The sequence below is a fragment of the Dendropsophus ebraccatus genome, chromosome 1 (assembly GCF_027789765.1).
Source record: "Dendropsophus ebraccatus isolate aDenEbr1 chromosome 1, aDenEbr1.pat, whole genome shotgun sequence".
Lineage (NCBI taxonomy): Eukaryota > Metazoa > Chordata > Amphibia > Anura > Hylidae > Dendropsophus > Dendropsophus ebraccatus.
Genome location: NC_091454.1, coordinates 27,839,071 through 27,857,102, shown reverse-complemented (window position 1 = coordinate 27,857,102; position 18,032 = coordinate 27,839,071). Strand labels below are relative to the sequence as shown.

Genomic DNA, 18,032 nt, shown 5'->3' with positions numbered 1-18,032 from the left:
GATAGGATTAAGAATACAAAATGTATGAAATAAGTTGCTGTCATTCTGTATGCGTTTCCCCTTCTTCTTCCTTATCAGTGTGTATAATTCTGGCCAGCAAAGCGTTCTGCATCCTGATACCCTGAGGACCCACCTACTGTAATGTGCCAGGAAAACTACAGCAACCACAAAGCAGCAAGAGGCTGACAGTCATCGCTCCTTCACAGAGTCCTGCAGAGGATACAGCAAGGTAAGGTCAGAAGCCGATGTAATAGCTATGTAGACGGACAGAGCTCAGCTCTCATTTTGCTTTCTATTTTTCTTTGTAACTTTATTTTTTCAGAATATTTAGCTAACGGGATTGGAATACCCCTTTAGGCTATGTTCACACAACAACTGGCCAGTGTTACGAAATATGGCAGTTTTTTTTTTTACATAGTGTGAACCTAAAGGGGTATTCCGATCCCATTACGTTAACTCTATAACAACCTGCTCATTGGGGTCCACGCTGATCCTGAGAATACCCCTTTAAGTTGATTATAGGGCACCACGCTGCTGGCCGCCCCTATGTAATTTGTGTGGTAGTCTAACCCCTTCTCCGGCTGACTTCAGTGAGGTGTCTGTGTCTCCTTGTTCTTGTGGTCAGTCTCTTTCCTTAATTATAATCGATCAGAAGTCACATGAGAAAATCTTACTGTACTAAAAGAGTAGTAGATACTTAGAACAAACTTCCAGCAGATGTGGTAGGTAAATCTACAGTAAGTGAATGTCAACCTGCCTGAAAGTAGGAAAATAGGCGAGCCGGACCCGGTGTGGAAGTCAGAAGCCGATGAGAGAGAAATGTGCTGTTTAACCCTTCCTGTGCTGCAGCATGTAAGAGATACAGAGCTTAATTACACATGCTGCAGCACAGACAGGTTAAAGAAGCAGGAGGACGCTACCAGGGGCAGGTGAAGTAGCGAGTTTTGGTTGTGTATACTACACCGAGGATGTGACATGTGCAGGTCATGATGCTTTTACATGTAGGTGAAGGGTATTATGTACAGAGGAGGCGGTGTTATAGAGGGGCCTGCGGCTTGGCATACCTGTATTTGTAGTAAGAATGCAGCTTAAGAAGAGAGCATGCTGGGATTTGTAGTGAAGGCGCTGGGGATGCATAGACTTACTAATGCTATTATATCAGCAAGAATATATATATATATATATATATATATATATATATGAAAATGAAGTGGAAATAACTGCCAGCCATAGTGCCCCCCCAATAAGACAGCCAGTATTCCCATAAGAGTGTGAAACGATACGGTTGCTGCCTTAAATACCAAATCTTTATCTTTCTAAAAGAACATTCTTTTGGTTTCCATCTATCCATTTCTGGAATTACCAACTGCTTTCTCGATGAATATATAATAAATATAGGGAAGAAATACAGTGTGGAGCATAGTCAGACATGAGCGATGCAGCGAGCAGCAGCCTGTGCATGCACACACCATCTCTTCTCTAGCCATATCTCTGCTGGTATCAGTAGATCTCACCTCCCCCCCCCCCCCCCTTTCACTGTCCTAAAATGGGGAAGTGCTATAATATATTTTTTTTCTTTTTTCCCTTTGGCGATTTGCATGACAGACATCAAGTAAAAAAATAAATATATATTTGGTTAATGTATGGTGATATTATCTGTATGTTTAGTGTAGGGTATACAGAGTAGCAGCATTTATGTGCTTTTATGTCGTAATACTTGTGCATTGCATAGAGCAGTATTATTTAACCCATAAGCGACCCATGACGTACCTGGTACGTCATGGTTCCGCGGGGGGAGTTCATAGAGGGGTGGGTCCTGCCGCTCCCGGCTGTGATCAGCGGCATCGGGACCTGCGCCGGCTAATAGAGGCGCTCCCCGGTGCGCCTCTATTAGCCGACGCAGGTCCCGTTGCCGCGCCGGCTAATTAAGCACTTCAATGCAGCTGTCAAACCTGACAGCTTGTATTGAAGTGCTTTATACTTCATATCCCTGGTGTCTAGTGGGACTTTTTTAAACATAAAGTGGAAAAAGCAAAAGTGCAAAAACGAAAATTGGTGCACTGGTAGACAGATGTATATACAGAATGTGATGAAATGTGTATATATACTGTAAATGATGACAATAACAGTATGGACAGTATATGTAGACATGTTCTGCTTGGTTGCATTTTTTTTTAATGTACGTACATGTCGGCAATATTTATGTGCATCATGGTGGCGTTAATAATGCAATCTATCAGGCCACTGATTGTTCGGCTAGTGTATATAGCGTATATATTAGTTCAGCTGAGCATAACTATATACTATATAACTATAATAACTATATGGCCACCTATACTTCCCGGACCTTGTGGCCAGCTGCCCCTGTGTCCTCTCCAGGTATAAAGGGCTTGTGCCACTGTGTATCAAAGGTGCGTCTATTTCATGTTAATTATTGATGTGTAATAAAAAGAATAAGAGGAAGTCGCATAATAGGTAAATCCATGCAAAGCAGACAGGCTCTCTCTTCTAAAGTTCGTATTATAATCAGATAGTTTTGTATATCCTATTTCCTTTGGTCTTGTGGTATTTCTATTTATTTAGTTTTATATTATGTAAATGTAACTTCTGTATTGTGTGTGTTAAAAAAAACAAAAAAAAACTGTGTAATCTGTTGGCGCTGCGCAGATTAATATATATATATATATATATATATATATATATATTAATATATATATATATATATATATAGACACACACACACACACACACACACACACACACACACACTGGTGCCTTGGATTGTGAGCATAATTCGTTCTGGGACCGTGCTTGTAATCCAAATCCACTCTTAAACCAAAAAATTTTCACATAAGAAATTGTTGAAATGCAGACAATTTGTTTGCACACCCCAAAAATACAGATTTTTTTTTTTTTAATTCTGAATAACCAGAAACCGTGGAAAATTTATTATAACTTACTGTACAATATAGCAATCAGCATGTGGAGAATAATGTATAGTATGTGTATTAACCTAAAAAAACAGCAGCAGTTTGTCAGAGGTCTGTGTGGTCACATGATAGCAATGGAGAAGGGGTGTGTGTTCAGAATGGACCAATCAGGAAGTGAGAATCACAGAGCTGTGCAGGAGGACAGTGACAGAAATTTTTCTATACAGCAGTGTGAATGACTGAGTGTAAGTGCAGGCATATTATAGCAGCAGTGTGTATAGCTGAGTGTGAGTGCAGGCAGATTATAGCAGCAGTGTGTATAGCTGAGTGTGAGTGCAGGCACATTAGGAATGGAGAGGATGGGAAACACAAGGACTGCCAGAGAGCATGAAGGAATGAGCAGGACATATGTGGGTACAGTATAGCAGCATTCTCTGTCCGGGGAGAGAGGGGTTACAGCTATAGGCTGGGTTCACACTACGTATATTTCAGTCTATTTTTTTCAGAAAAAAAAGCACTTTATGTGCATTTCCCATAATAAGTGTATATTGGTAATTTGTATAACTTTTGAAGGGCAATACGATAGTTTAATAAAAAATTGTTAGACCTCTGCTTTAAGGCTATGTTCACGTTATGTAAAAACAATTGTATTTTATAAAGAACAGAGGGCACTGCGCATGTCAAGAAGCCCATAAGAAATGATAGGAATGCTGGCTGTGCATTCTCTGGCTCAGCAGGGGTCCCGGTGGTCAGATCTCCACTGATCCTGATCCTGTGCATAAAGGGTAACTGGGAATTTGCTTTTCCTCCAGTATCAGCACCACTTTTGTTGACAGCAATAATTATTACAGTTCAGTTATTACATTACAGTTCATAGTTTATTAGCTTCATACATTTGATATTAGACGATCTATAAACCACAGCAGGTTATCGGTCATTGGTAATGATAGGATTAAGAATACAAAATGTATGAAATAAGTTGCTGTCATTCTGTATGCGTTTCCCCTTCTTCTTCCTTATCAGTGTGTATAATTCTGGCCAGCAAAGCGTTCTGCATCCTGATACCCTGAGGACCCACCTACTGTAATGTGCCAGGAAAACTACAGCAACCACAAAGCAGCAAGAGGCTGACAGTCATCGCTCCTTCACAGAGTCCTGCAGAGGATACAGCAAGGTAAGGTCAGAAGCCGATGTAGCTATGTAGACGGACAGAGCTCAGCTCTCATTTTGCTTTCTATTTTTTTTTGTAACTTTATTTTTTCAGAATATTTAGCTAACGGGATTGGAATACCCCTTTCGGCTATGTTCACACAACAACTGGCCAGTGTTACGAAATATGGCAGTTTTTTTTTTTTTACATAGTGTGAATCTAAAGGGGTATTCCGATCCCATTACGTTAACTCTATAACAACCTGCTCATTGGGGTCCACGCTGATCCTGAGAATACCCCTTTAAGTTGATTATAGGGCACCACGCTGCTGGCCGCCCCTATGTAATTTGTGTGGTAGTCTAACCCCTTCTCCGGCTGACTTCAGTGAGGTGTCTGTGTCTCCTTGTTCTTGTGGTCAGTCTCTTTCCTTAATTATAATCGATCAGAAGTCACATGAGAAAATCTTACTGTACTAAAAGAGTAGTAGATACTTAGAACAAACTTCCAGCAGATGTGGTAGGTAAATCTACAGTAAGTGAATGTCAACCTGCCTGAAAGTAGGAAAATAGGCGAGCCGGACCCGGTGTGGAAGTCAGAAGCCGATGAGAGAGAAATGTGCTGTTTAACCCTTCCTGTGCTGCAGCATGTAAGAGATACAGAGCTTAATTACACATGCTGCAGCACAGACAGGTTAAAGAAGCAGGAGGACGCTACCAGGGGCAGGTGAGTAGCGAGTTTTGGTTGTGTATACTACACCGAGGATGTGACATGTGCAGGTCATGATGCTTTTACATGTAGGTGAAGGGTATTATGTACAGAGGAGGCGGTGTTATAGAGGGGCCTGCGGCTTGGCATACCTGTATTTGTAGTAAGAATGCAGCTTAAGAAGAGAGCATGCTGGGATTGTAGTGAAGGCGCTGGGGATGCATAGACTTACTAATGCTATTATATCAGCAAGAATATATATATATATATATATATATATATATATATATGAAAATGAAGTGGAAATAACTGCCAGCCATAGTGCCCCCCCAATAAGACAGCCAGTATTCCCATAAGAGTGTGAAACGATACGGTTGCTGCCTTAAATACCAAATCTTTATCTTTCTAAAAGAACATTCTTTTGGTTTCCATCTATCCATTTCTGGAATTACCAACTGCTTTCTCGATGAATATATAATAAATATAGGGAAGAAATACAGTGTGGAGCATAGTCAGACATGAGCGATGCAGCGAGCAGCAGCCTGTGCATGCACACACCATCTCTTCTCTAGCCATATCTCTGCTGGTCTCAGTAGATCTCACCTCCCCCCCCCCCCCCCTTTCACTGTCCTAAAATGGGGAAGTGCTATAATATATTTTTTTTCTTTTTTCCCTTTGGCGATTTGCATGACAGACATCAAGTAAAAAAATAAATATATATTTGGTTAATGTATGGTGATATTATCTGTATGTTTAGTGTAGGGTATACAGAGTAGCAGCATTTATGTGCTTTTATGTCGTAATACTTGTGCATTGCATAGAGCAGTATTATTTAACCCATAAGCGACCCATGACGTACCTGGTACGTCATGGTTCCGCGGGGGGAGTTCATAGAGGGGTGGGTCCTGCCGCTCCCGGCTGTGATCAGCGGCATCGGGACCTGCGCCGGCTAATAGAGGCGCTCCCCGGTGCGCCTCTATTAGCCGACGCAGGTCCCGTTGCCGCGCCGGCTAATTAAGCACTTCAATGCAGCTGTCAAACCTGACAGCTTGTATTGAAGTGCTTTATACTTCATATCCCTGGTGTCTAGTGGGACTTTTTTAAACATAAAGTGGAAAAAGCAAAAGTGCAAAACGAAAATTGGTGCACTGGTAGACAGATGTATATACAGAATGTGATGAAATGTGTATATATACTGTAAATGATGACAATAACAGTATGGACAGTATATGTAGACATGTTCTGCTTGGTTGCATTTTTTTTAATGTACGTACATGTCGGCAATATTTATGTGCATCATGGTGGCGTTAATAATGCAATCTATCAGGCCACTGATTGTTCGGCTAGTGTATATAGCGTATATATTAGTTCAGCTGAGCATAACTATATACTATATAACTATAATAACTATATGGCCACCTATACTTCCCGGACCTTGTGGCCAGCTGCCCCTGTGTCCTCTCCAGGTATAAAGGGCTTGTGCCACTGTGTATCAAAGGTGCGTCTATTTCATGTTAATTATTGATGTGTAATAAAAGAATAAGAGGAAGTCGCATAATAGGTAAATCCATGCAAAGCAGACAGGCTCTCTCTTCTAAAGTTCGTATTATAATCAGATAGTTTTGTATATCCTATTTCCTTTGGTCTTGTGGTATTTCTATTTATTTAGTTTTATATTATGTAAATGTAACTTCTGTATTGTGTGTGTTAAAAAAAACAAAAAAAACTGTGTAATCTGTTGGCGCTGCGCAGATTAATATATATATATATATATATATATATATATATATTAATATATATATATATATATATATATAGACACACACACACACACACACACACACACACACACACACTGGTGCCTTGGATTGTGAGCATAATTCGTTCTGGGACCGTGCTTGTAATCCAAATCCACTCTTAAACCAAAAAATTTTCACATAAGAAATTGTTGAAATGCAGACAATTTGTTGCACACCCCAAAAATACAGATTTTTTTTTTTTTAATTCTGAATAACCAGAAACCGTGGAAAATTTATTATAACTTACTGTACAATATAGCAATCAGCATGTGGAGAATAATGTATAGTATGTGTATTAACCTAAAAAACAGCAGCAGTTTGTCAGAGGTCTGTGTGGTCACATGATAGCAATGGAGAAGGGGTGTGTGTTCAGAATGGACCAATCAGGAAGTGAGAATCACAGAGCTGTGCAGGAGGACAGTGACAGAAATTTTTCTATACAGCAGTGTGAATGACTGAGTGTAAGTGCAGGCATATTATAGCAGCAGTGTGTATAGCTGAGTGTGAGTGCAGGCAGATTTATAGCAGCAGTGTGTATAGCTGAGTGTGAGTGCAGGCACATTAGGAATGGAGAGGATGGGAAACACAAGGACTGCCAGAGAGCATGAAGGAATGAGCAGGACATATGTGGGTACAGTATAGCAGCATTCTCTGTCCGGGGAGAGAGGGGTTACAGCTATAGGCTGGGTTCACACTACGTATATTTCAGTCTATTTTTTTCAGAAAAAAAAGCACTTTATGTGCATTTCCCATAATAAGTGTATATTGGTAATTTGTATAACTTTTGAAGGGCAATACGATAGTTTAATAAAAAATTGTTAGACCTCTGCTTTAAGGCTATGTTCACGTTATGTAAAAACAATTGTATTTTATAAAGAACAGAGGGCACTGCGCATGTCAAGAAGCCCATAAGAAATGATAGGAATGCTGGCTGTGCATTCTCTGGCTCAGCAGGGGTCCCGGTGGTCAGATCTCCACTGATCCTGATCCTGTGCATAAAGGGTAACTGGGAATTTGCTTTTCCTCCAGTATCAGCACCACTTTTGTTGACAGCAATAATTATTACAGTTCAGTTTATTACATTACAGTTCATAGTTTATTAGCTTCATACATTTGATATTAGACGATCTATAAACCACAGCAGGTTATCGGTCATTGGTAATGATAGGATTAAGAATACAAAATGTATGAAATAAGTTGCTGTCATTCTGTATGCGTTTCCCCTTCTTCTTCCTTATCAGTGTGTATAATTCTGGCCAGCAAAGCGTTCTGCATCCTGATACCCTGAGGACCCACCTACTGTAATGTGCCAGGAAAACTACAGCAACCACAAAGCAGCAAGAGGCTGACAGTCATCGCTCCTTCACAGAGTCCTGCAGAGGATACAGCAAGGTAAGGTCAGAAGCCGATGTAGCTATGTAGACGGACAGAGCTCAGCTCTCATTTTGCTTTCTATTTTTTTTTGTAACTTTATTTTTTCAGAATATTTAGCTAACGGGATTGGAATACCCCTTTCGGCTATGTTCACACAACAACTGGCCAGTGTTACGAAATATGGCAGTTTTTTTTTTTTTTACATAGTGTGAATCTAAAGGGGTATTCCGATCCCATTACGTTAACTCTATAACAACCTGCTCATTGGGGTCCACGCTGATCCTGAGAATACCCCTTTAAGTTGATTATAGGGCACCACGCTGCTGGCCGCCCCTATGTAATTTGTGTGGTAGTCTAACCCCTTCTCCGGCTGACTTCAGTGAGGTGTCTGTGTCTCCTTGTTCTTGTGGTCAGTCTCTTTCCTTAATTATAATCGATCAGAAGTCACATGAGAAAATCTTACTGTACTAAAAGAGTAGTAGATACTTAGAACAAACTTCCAGCAGATGTGGTAGGTAAATCTACAGTAAGTGAATGTCAACCTGCCTGAAAGTAGGAAAATAGGCGAGCCGGACCCGGTGTGGAAGTCAGAAGCCGATGAGAGAGAAATGTGCTGTTTAACCCTTCCTGTGCTGCAGCATGTAAGAGATACAGAGCTTAATTACACATGCTGCAGCACAGACAGGTTAAAGAAGCAGGAGGACGCTACCAGGGGCAGGTGAGTAGCGAGTTTTGGTTGTGTATACTACACCGAGGATGTGACATGTGCAGGTCATGATGCTTTTACATGTAGGTGAAGGGTATTATGTACAGAGGAGGCGGTGTTATAGAGGGGCCTGCGGCTTGGCATACCTGTATTTGTAGTAAGAATGCAGCTTAAGAAGAGAGCATGCTGGGATTTGTAGTGAAGGCGCTGGGGATGCATAGACTTACTAATGCTATTATATCAGCAAGAATATATATATATATATATATATATATATATATATGAAAATGAAGTGGAAATAACTGCCAGCCATAGTGCCCCCCCAATAAGACAGCCAGTATTCCCATAAGAGTGTGAAACGATACGGTTGCTGCCTTAAATACCAAATCTTTATCTTTCTAAAAGAACATTCTTTTGGTTTCCATCTATCCATTTCTGGAATTACCAACTGCTTTCTCGATGAATATATAATAAATATAGGGAAGAAATACAGTGTGGAGCATAGTCAGACATGAGCGATGCAGCGAGCAGCAGCCTGTGCATGCACACACCATCTCTTCTCTAGCCATATCTCTGCTGGTATCAGTAGATCTCACCTCCCCCCCCCCCCCCCTTTCACTGTCCTAAAATGGGGAAGTGCTATAATATATTTTTTTCTTTTTTCCCTTTGGCGATTTGCATGACAGACATCAAGTAAAAAAATAAATATATATTTGGTTAATGTATGGTGATATTATCTGTATGTTTAGTGTAGGGTATACAGAGTAGCAGCATTTATGTGCTTTTATGTCGTAATACTTGTGCATTGCATAGAGCAGTATTATTTAACCCATAAGCGACCCATGACGTACCTGGTACGTCATGGTTCCGCGGGGGGAGTTCATAGAGGGGTGGGTCCTGCCGCTCCCGGCTGTGATCAGCGGCATCGGGACCTGCGCCGGCTAATATAGGCGCTCCCCGGTGCGCCGCTAATAGCCGACGCAGGTCCCGTTGCCGCGCCGGCTAATTAAGCACTTCAATGCAGCTGTCAAACCTGACAGCTTGTATTGAAGTGCTTTATACTTCATATCCCTGGTGTCTAGTGGGACTTTTTTAAACATAAAGTGGAAAAAGCAAAAGTGCAAAAACGAAAATTGGTGCACTGGTAGACAGATGTATATACAGAATGTGATGAAATGTGTATATATACTGTAAATGATGACAATAACAGTATGGACAGTATATGTAGACATGTTCTGCTTGGTTGCATTTTTTTTAATGTACGTACATGTCGGCAATATTTATGTGCATCATGGTGGCGTTAATAATGCAATCTATCAGGCCACTGATTGTTCGGCTAGTGTATATAGCGTATATATTAGTTCAGCTGAGCATAACTATATACTATATAACTATAATAACTATATGGCCACCTATACTTCCCGGACCTTGTGGCCAGCTGCCCCTGTGTCCTCTCCAGGTATAAAGGGCTTGTGCCACTGTGTATCAAAGGTGCGTCTATTTCATGTTAATTATTGATGTGTAATAAAAAGAATAAGAGGAAGTCGCATAATAGGTAAATCCATGCAAAGCAGACAGGCTCTCTCTTCTAAAGTTCGTATTATAATCAGATAGTTTTGTATATCCTATTTCCTTTGGTCTTGTGGTATTTCTATTTATTTAGTTTTATATTATGTAAATGTAACTTCTGTATTGTGTGTGTTAAAAAAAAAAAAAAGCTGTGGAATCTGTTGGCGCTGCGCAGATTAATATATATATATATATATATATATATATATATATTAATATATATATATATATATATATAGACACACACACACACACACACACACACACACACACACACTGGTGCCTTGGATTGTGAGCATAATTCGTTCTGGGACCGTGCTTGTAATCCAAATCCACTCTTAAACCAAAAAATTTTCACATAAGAAATTGTTGAAATGCAGACAATTTGTTGCACACCCCAAAAATACAGATTTTTTTTTTTTTTAATTCTGAATAACCAGAAACCGTGGAAAATTTATTATAACTTACTGTACAATATAGCAATCAGCATGTGGAGAATAATGTATAGTATGTGTATTAACCTAAAAAACAGCAGCAGTTTGTCAGAGGTCTGTGTGGTCACATGATAGCAATGGAGAAGGGGTGTGTGTTCAGAATGGACCAATCAGGAAGTGAGAATCACAGAGCTGTGCAGGAGGACAGTGACAGAAATTTTTCTATACAGCAGTGTGAATGACTGAGTGTAAGTGCAGGCATATTATAGCAGCAGTGTGTATAGCTGAGTGTGAGTGCAGGCAGATTATAGCAGCAGTGTGTATAGCTGAGTGTGAGTGCAGGCACATTAGGAATGGAGAGGATGGGAAACACAAGGACTGCCAGAGAGCATGAAGGAATGAGCAGGACATATGTGGGTACAGTATAGCAGCATTCTCTGTCCGGGGAGAGAGGGGTTACAGCTATAGGCTGGGTTCACACTACGTATATTTCAGTCTATTTTTTTTCAGAAAAAAAAGCACTTTATGTGCATTTCCCATAATAAGTGTATATTGGTAATTTGTATAACTTTTGAAGGGCAATACGATAGTTTAATAAAAAATTGTTAGACCTCTGCTTTAAGGCTATGTTCACGTTATGTAAAAACAATTGTATTTTATAAAGAACAGAGGGCACTGCGCATGTCAAGAAGCCCATAAGAAATGATAGGAATGCTGGCTGTGCATTCTCTGGCTCAGCAGGGGTCCCGGTGGTCAGATCTCCACTGATCCTGATCCTGTGCATAAAGGGTAACTGGGAATTTGCTTTTCCTCCAGTATCAGCACCACTTTTGTTGACAGCAATAATTATTACAGTTCAGTTTATTACATTACAGTTCATAGTTTATTAGCTTCATACATTTGATATTAGACGATCTATAAACCACAGCAGGTTATCGGTCATTGGTAATGATAGGATTAAGAATACAAAATGTATGAAATAAGTTGCTGTCATTCTGTATGCGTTTCCCCTTCTTCTTCCTTATCAGTGTGTATAATTCTGGCCAGCAAAGCGTTCTGCATCCTGATACCCTGAGGACCCACCTACTGTAATGTGCCAGGAAAACTACAGCAACCACAAAGCAGCAAGAGGCTGACAGTCATCGCTCCTTCACAGAGTCCTGCAGAGGATACAGCAAGGTAAGGTCAGAAGCCGATGTAGCTATGTAGACGGACAGAGCTCAGCTCTCATTTTGCTTTCTATTTTTTTTTGTAACTTTATTTTTTCAGAATATTTAGCTAACGGGATTGGAATACCCCTTTCGGCTATGTTCACACAACAACTGGCCAGTGTTACGAAATATGGCAGTTTTTTTTTTTTTACATAGTGTGAATCTAAAGGGGTATTCCGATCCCATTACGTTAACTCTATAACAACCTGCTCATTGGGGTCCACGCTGATCCTGAGAATACCCCTTTAAGTTGATTATAGGGCACCACGCTGCTGGCCGCCCCTATGTAATTTGTGTGGTAGTCTATTTTGGTCCTCATATTGCAACCAAAACCAAGAGTGGAATGAAAACACAGAAAGGATCTGTTCACACAATGTTGAAATTGAGTGGATGGCTGCCATTTAATGGCAAATATTTGCTGTTATTTTAAAACAACGCCCCTTATATTGAAATAATGGCAGTTATTTACTGTTATATGGCGGCCATCCACAATACTGACTGAAATACACGTAGTGTGAACATAGCCATAAGATTAAGCTATGAGCTAAGAGATTACTTCCAAAGTCCTGTGCAAGCCCCACCCTGAAGTGAATCTTCTATGATTTGGAAGGTGAGGGAGACTTTCTGGGTCAGAGTACAGGGCTGTAGACCCCGATATGCAGACCATGCCCCTCCCCCACTCCCCCTCCCACCCAGTACAGGGAGCTCTTAAACCAAAGCAATGCTCTTAATCCAAGTTACAGTTTTGAAAAACTGAGTTTTTCTTGCAAAATGCTCTTAATCCAAGTTACTCTTAAACCAAGGTACCACTGTATGTGTGTGTGTGTGTGTATATATATATATATATATATATATATATATATATATATATATATATAATATAAAAATTTTTTCCTCAGTACCTGCAAATCTAAAGCTATTGCTTGGATCAAACCCTCAGAAAACATCCAGAGCACTGTATCCTCACATCTAACATGCACGACCAAGTGGCTCTACTAGCTTTTGTCACCAGAGCCGCAGTCCTGGAACAAGGTAACCCCATGGCTCCTTCTGCTGAGGTCGTCCACCTCTCTACATTGCTGTACAGTATGAGACATGCAGCAGATAGTAGCAGCTTGTGTGACTGCGGTCCTGCGTATCTAGGTCAGCTGTAAGATTGCTTACATTTACATGCTGAAATGTTATGGCCTACAGCTAGCAAAGTATGTGAGAAACTATACTGTAAATTATAACAATATTACAAGTCCGCATAATTTATAGGTGAAGACGCCTTGTAATAAACATTCCAGATGCTGCAGAACCTCTTTTTGATGCAAAATGCACAGCTTTATCTTTATCACTGACCCCCCCCCCCCCCCCCCCCCCCCCCAATTAGATGTTATGGTGTATTATATACTGTTATATAGTTTATCATGATTTCATGTTTCTATAGACATTGTTGCTGCTGCTATTCTTTCCCTAAGAACCTGTAACTGACAAAAGGTTCTGCAGTAGCTTGCCCATTTTATAGGTTTATGTGTATATTGTAGTCAGTGCATTATTTACATGTAGTGTATATAGAAAAATCCATTATGGGGTATTATATAATAATACACAACAGTTCCAACAGCAAGCAAAGTATTGGGCCTGGCTGTTGCTGAACAAAGGATGTAAATGTATTACCGCAACACTGTGTAATTTCTGAGTATATCCTCTATATTATATGTCTTGGTATTTAAGAGTTTATATATGGATGGGTGGTCTTCAGCTTATGCTCTCTTCTAATAGGGTATGTGCACACTATGGAATCCCAACAGAACACCCGCAGCGGATTCCGCAGCTTGCGGCCGCACATGTTTCCGCTGCTCCCATAGATTCCATTCTAAGGTTTGACAGATTCCGTCGTCCGGACGTCTATGGGAGCAACGGAGAGGGGTGTGGCCGCGAGCTGTGGAATCCGCGGCGGGTGTTCCATCAGGATTCCGTAGTGTGCGCATACCCCATGTACTGCTTCATTTTTAAAGCCCTATGGTGGCGCTGCAGGAAAATCTAACACTAATCTAAAAGTGATAAGCGACTGTCCAGATTAATCAGTATAGATTATGCACAGCAATGTGAATTACAATGCAAGTAAGCTGGACTACATTACATTAAACTGCTTTTTTTTTTTTTTTGAGTCCAGCATATTTCTCAATGCAGGTGATATGGGCGCGCAGAAAATACAAGATCTCTCCTCCAAACACATCAGGTCATCCAGTGTTTGATAGAGTTTTCCGTGCACAGTAAGTGTGGTACAAATTTCCATGTTATTTCCTGAATTACTATATAACCAAGGATATGTAACAAGTATATATGGCCGGGATGCCACACGAACCTGCTGATAGTTTTCCTTTAAAAGGGGTCAGCGCTCTCTTTCTGAGATCCCACATCTCGGAGTAAGCCTCAGGGAGCTCTTCTTCTCACCGGACAACCTCTTTAACATATCAAAGAAACAATTGACTGCAACAGAGAAAGATTTATCCTACAGTCTCCTCAACACAGCTTCACACCTGCCCAGTGCAAAGTACTCTCCACATTCCACCTTCAAATGCATCAAACCCATCCTCAAAGAACCTTCACCAGCCACCAATCAATATCACTTCTCCCTTTTGCCTCAAAACATCTTAAAATTTAAATTAACAGTAGATGTGATATAAAGCAAGTTTGCAATATACATTCATTATTTTTGTCGTTATGTTGTAAAACAAAGCTGAACTTACCAGAAATCCAGGTCCAGTCTCCTGATGGCAGATTTTCTGACTTGTGCTGGTTGTAAAAAACAGACTAAACCCAAGAGTTCCGGCCAATACAGAGAGTAACGGCTCAATGTGTCCATCAATCACATGACTGCCTTCTCTCTGTGAGTGCTCAGATGGCCCAGGATACACAGGACTTCCTGTTTTCTGTTTTTGAGAGAAAAAAGGTGTCAGAAAACAGGAAGTGCCGTGTTGTCCATAACAAAAAAAATCTGTTATCCGTCACAGCCCCATGTCAATACTCACATTATGGGCAGGGTCCTCTCTCCCTATGTACCAGTCTGTTATTATTTTATCCATGTTTATTCAAATAGATTTTACGTAACAATAGCGATAAGTACCCAGTGGCAATGATTAGGGCCCTATTCCACGGCAGCGATAATCGGCCCGATTCAGACGCTTATCGCTCTGTGGAATAGAAAGAACGATCAGCCAATGATCGCGTCCTCGGCTGATCGTTCATTTAGGGCCAGACCTAAAATCATCGGTCACCCACCACGCATCGCTACGGTGGAATAGCGGTGCGTGGCAGGCGACCGACGATTTGAGAAGCACCATATATTACCTGTCCGGGCTTCTTCTGCACTCTTTCTTCCTCCCCAGGTCCCGCCAGGACTGCCGCGGCCAGTGATTGGCTGAGCGGTCTGACAGCGCACCGAAGCTGATGCTATGCTGCGGGACCCGGGGAGGAAGACGGAGTGCAGTAGAAGCCCGGAAAGGTAATGTATTGCTGCAAGGACATCGGTAACGATGTCCCTGCAGCCCTCGCTTAACGATCATTGGGGCCATGGAATAGGCCAGTAAACGAGCGCCGATCTAGCAGATCGGTGCTCGTTTACATCGTTGCTCGGCCTGTGGAATAGGGCCTTTAGGCTTGAATAAACCACAACGATCGACCGATGGTCGTTTTATCAGGTGATTGTTGTCTTTTTTACCCTGAGCAATAACCTGACTGATTCAGCAGATTATCGCTCTGCGTAATAAGTCTATGGAACCTGTTGGATTAGGCGGGGAGTGAATCACAGAGCCGCACTCTACCCCCACCTCTGTCTGGTGACCGATCAAAACTTTTGACGTGTCTGTAATGAAATTTTACATGGCAGTAACCTTAAATTCTTTAAGCAGAAAAGTCAGATAATACCAATTCCTCTAACGTCTAATGTAGAAGTGTGAAAGGAAATACAAAAATATCTGAAGAGGAAGAATGATTTTCCTTGCTGACTAGAAATACAACTTACCAGACATATCCATACATAGTGCACATGGCCACATCATGCTGAACACCGGCCTCCCACATACTCACAGGAAAGGTGATATAACTGGAGGGCTGACCCCCACCATTTAAGTAAATGGAGGAGGTTCTCCTGCCAACCCATTCACTGTCTGACAGTCTCATATACCAGGAAAAGACCTATCCTCTATTTCTGTGAAGAAGTGGTCTTGGGATGACAATCCATTCATATATATCATTTGGGGATATACACGAAGCGTACCCCAACCCGTGCCCCCCCAGCTACTGCACAACTACAACTCCCGCCATTGTGTTTCCTAATAGGGTTTTCACTTTCTTCTAGACTGAACTGCTCTGAATATTTCCCACTGTTCCTTTCTGTTCTATGGGTGGCAGGAATATTTTTCCACCAGGGTAAGTAAATGACAATCAATTCTCTGTCTATATTGCTAATATTGGGTCCTATAGCTTTAATTTATTAAAGAATCTGTCACATATGAGTTTTTCACAGCTATGGGGGAGGGATAAAAATTACAATAAAGACCGGACCCTTCACCATAGACCCCAGTGTGACATTACTGTAGAGCCCAGACCCACTGTACATCATACAAATACTGGAACATAAAACCCTGTGTCTGACCGCTTCTGCTTTCACCCTCTGCAGGATTTGCTGCGTTTTGTGGATTACTTTATTTACTTGCCCGTCACCAGTATTTCCATGGATATGCTGAATCCGCTCTGGGAAGGTAAAATAACTGACTATACAGATAGTGGAGGAATTTTTGTGAGAGGATAACAAAATAAGAGATGATCAAACATCGGGAATTTTCAGTCTCGATCTAATCTTCTCCATTCCATTCCCGCTGCCTTCCCGTGCTGTGCAGAAGGAGGAGACAGCCAGAGTACCGCCTGGAAAACAGGGATACAACCTAGGTAGTAGGCTGTATCCCTGTTTTCCAGGCGGCACTTGGGCTGTCTCCACCTTCCCCAGAGAACGGGAAGGCATCAGGAATCGAATGGAGAAGGTTAGAGTTTGATCGAACCTGAAAATTCCCGATGTTCGATCATCTCTAAACAGTATGTGCACACTAAGGAATTGTGGCGGATTCCACGAGAATTTGAGCGGACTACACGCAGAATTTAAGCACCATTGACTTCTATAGGATTCCTCTAGCGGAATCTGTTGAAAGAATTGACTTGTCAATTCTTTGTGTGGAAAGCGGATCCACGGCGGAAACATTACGCACGGAAATCCCGCCGTGTGCAGATTTTTAAGCATTTTGGCATGGAATCCGCTAGAAATCTTGCCACAATTCCTCAGTGTGAACATACCCTAACTCTTATTGTGATGGTAAAACATGGCTTTACAATATGTAATGGATGCAGGAATCTGTCAATGTACCTGAATGGCAAAATTTCCCTATTTTAACTAGTCAGAATACTCGAATGTGAAAACATTCTGTAACTTGTGAATATATTGGCACATGGTACCTGCGGCTGTACGTGCTCACCCCCCATCTAGTGTATAGATCAGGGCCCCTTGAATGCACAATATTCAGCTGCTGTCATCTTCCTACAGGCTGAGACCAATGTACATCAGCTCCAGCATCCTCTGGGTTCTTATTGGATCATCTCTTCTCGGTCTCCTGGAGTTCTTCTTACATTCATACAGTCATGTCAGTATTAAGCCAAGCCTGACCTGGTGGATGCTTTAACCCCTGAGGACCATGTTTTTTTTTCTTTCCTATTGCATTTCAGGAACTGTAATGTTTTGTCGCTCTAGCTCTATCAGGGTTTGTTTTTTGCTGTGAAAATAAATTTTTTCAGTGGCACAAATTTGGGATATATTTGACTTATTGACCTTTATTAAAAACTCCTTAAGGGTGCGTTCACACGTACAGGATCCGCAGCAGATTTGATGGTGCAGATTAGATGCTGTGTTCAGTTATTTAGATGAAATCTGCTGCAGATCTGCATGTGTGAACGCACCCTTAAGAGGGATTAAAAATTAAATAAAATAACTGCATTTTTTTACTTGTGAGAATTTTACAATTTTTAACAGGTCAGTATAATTATGGCAATCTCAAATATGAGTATTTTTATGTTTCCACGGCCCAAGAGCCATAACTAAAAAAGTGTTTTTAGAAGA

At 41.1% G+C, this 18,032-nt stretch overlaps 1 protein-coding gene across 7 annotated transcripts; it reads left to right on the top strand.

Moving 5' to 3' along the window:
* Nucleotides 1-17,719, top strand: LOC138791119 (leukotriene C4 synthase-like). 7 transcript variants are annotated; one of them, XM_069969170.1, is made up of 9 exons: nucleotides 1-229; nucleotides 3,973-4,104; nucleotides 7,826-7,976; nucleotides 11,696-11,846; nucleotides 12,778-12,910; nucleotides 14,040-14,139; nucleotides 16,227-16,297; nucleotides 16,548-16,629; nucleotides 17,463-17,719. In XM_069969170.1, exons 5-9 carry the CDS (start codon nucleotides 12,853-12,855, stop codon nucleotides 17,596-17,598), a joined length of 447 nt encoding a protein of 148 aa, XP_069825271.1. In that variant the 5' UTR covers nucleotides 1-229; nucleotides 3,973-4,104; nucleotides 7,826-7,976; nucleotides 11,696-11,846; nucleotides 12,778-12,852; the 3' UTR covers nucleotides 17,599-17,719. The 7 variants fall into 7 exon arrangements, with proteins under 7 accessions (XP_069825271.1, XP_069825272.1, XP_069825273.1 ...); XM_069969171.1 differs by having other exon boundaries at nucleotides 3,954-4,104; nucleotides 7,845-7,976; XM_069969172.1 differs by having other exon boundaries at nucleotides 3,954-4,104; nucleotides 11,715-11,846.
* Nucleotides 17,720-18,032: the final 313 nt, after the last annotated feature.

Coding starts and splice junctions, on each gene's coding strand:
- LOC138791119 (XM_069969170.1), top strand. CDS start 12,853: ATGCACGACCAAGTGGCTCTACTAGCTTTTGTCACCAGAGCCGCAGTC. Junction 12,911..14,039: donor AGCCGCAGTCCTGGAACAAG/GTAACCCCATGG, acceptor TTTTGAGTCCAG/CATATTTCTCAATGCAGGTG. Junction 16,298..16,547: donor AGGAATATTTTTCCACCAGG/GTAAGTAAATGA, acceptor CACCCTCTGCAG/GATTTGCTGCGTTTTGTGGA.